General features: G+C 40.7%; 1 protein-coding gene across 1 annotated transcript in view; it reads right to left on the bottom strand.

The window, feature by feature from the left end:
- LOC110328898 (olfactory receptor 52E4) overlaps positions 1 to 684 on the bottom strand; it is a 1,062-nt gene extending 378 nt beyond the window's left edge. Inside the window, exon 1 of the mRNA XM_021208383.1 lies at positions 54 to 684. Coding sequence (XP_021064042.1) covers positions 54 to 684 — 631 coding nt within the window. The remainder of the gene's footprint in view (positions 1 to 53) is intronic.
- Between the last annotated feature and the right edge of the window lie 787 nt (positions 685 to 1,471).

The following is a 1,471-nucleotide window of genomic DNA, read 5'->3' as shown; positions in this document are numbered from 1 at the left end:
TGTTAGAGCACAGGACATCAGCGCTATCTTGTAATGGCGAATGTGAGGGCGGCTCCCCACAATATGGGAAATCACTACGAGTCCATAGATGATATTGATCTTGATGGGTGCACAAGCTAATCGGGCCAGACCCATGTGCTCACAGTATGTGTGAGGCATGATGTGGTGACCACAGAAGGGCAGTCTCAGAATGAGAAACACAAATGGAGTCACAAGAATTAAATTTCTTCCAATAACAACTGAGAGAAGAAGGCTGATTGTTTTATTGGTGAGGATTGTGGTGTACTGGAGAGGTTTGCAGATGGCAACAAAGCGGTCATAAGCCATAACCACTAGCAAAACAGTTTCCATGCCCGTAAACACGTGGATGAAGAACATCTGAGCAAGGCAGCCCCCGAAACTGATCTCCTGGAGATTGAACCAGAAGATGCCCAACATTTTTGGGATGGTAGATGTGGATAGACACAGATCAATCATCGACAATGTGGCTAGAAAGTAGAACATGGGCTGGTGGAGGCTATGTTCAGTCTTGATCACAAAGAGAATGGTGATGTTTCCCACAAGGGAAGTCAGATATACAAGACAGAATGGGAAAGCAATCCATATATGAAAAACTTCCAGTCCTGGAATCCCTAGCAGGATAAAGAAAGAGGGATGGAACTGGGTGCTATTGATAGAAGACATTCTCCAAGCAAATGTCTGAGAATTCTTGTTAAGGGAGACTATCCTCTCATTAAGAGCTTCCATTATCAAGGACCTGGGAGATGGAAAAAATAAAACAGCATAAATATGGAGATAAGATGTCTTCTTCAAAAGTAATTTAGCTAGCTGGGCAGTGGTGGCACATGCCTTTAATCCTAGCACTTGGGAGGCAGAAGCAGGTGGATTTCTGAGTTTGAGGCCAGCCTGATCTACAGAGTGAGTTCCAGGACAGCTAGGGCTACACAGAGAAACCCTGCTCAAAAAACAAACACAAACAAACAAACAAATAAATAAAACAAAAAGTAGTTTAGCAATTTGCTCAACACCCATCTTACTTTTGAGACCTATTGAAATCAATATTGCCCCCTTTTTGCTAACTCATGAGATCACTGAGAAAACCTGGAATATTTGTTCTTATGTTATTTACTCACGTTCTTTGATTCTCATTCATTAATCACTTTGAGTACTACCATCCATGTCCAGAGTCCCTCAAAGTGTGGTCTACTATTAAAAAACCATAAATCCTATGAGATGCATTATACTTTCACCAGTGTTTTGATTTGTTATAAATCTAGGGGTTTGTTCATTAGTTCAGTATGCTCAACTTGACATAATAAAGCTCAGTGAGATGTTCTGCTCTTTAATTTTCCTTATTTTAACTCTGTTGCTCTGAGAAGCCTGTTGCTCTACAACAACATTGCTAATTTTTAGTGCCTTTTCATCTTATGGAGTTGAGTTATTTTCAAAACTATTTCTAGACTCCTGGTTC

The sequence above is a fragment of the Mus pahari genome, chromosome 1 (assembly GCF_900095145.1).
Source record: "Mus pahari chromosome 1, PAHARI_EIJ_v1.1, whole genome shotgun sequence".
Lineage (NCBI taxonomy): Eukaryota > Metazoa > Chordata > Mammalia > Rodentia > Muridae > Mus > Mus pahari.
Note: the sequence above shows the minus strand (reverse complement) of the source record. Positions and strands in the feature narration are given on the sequence as shown.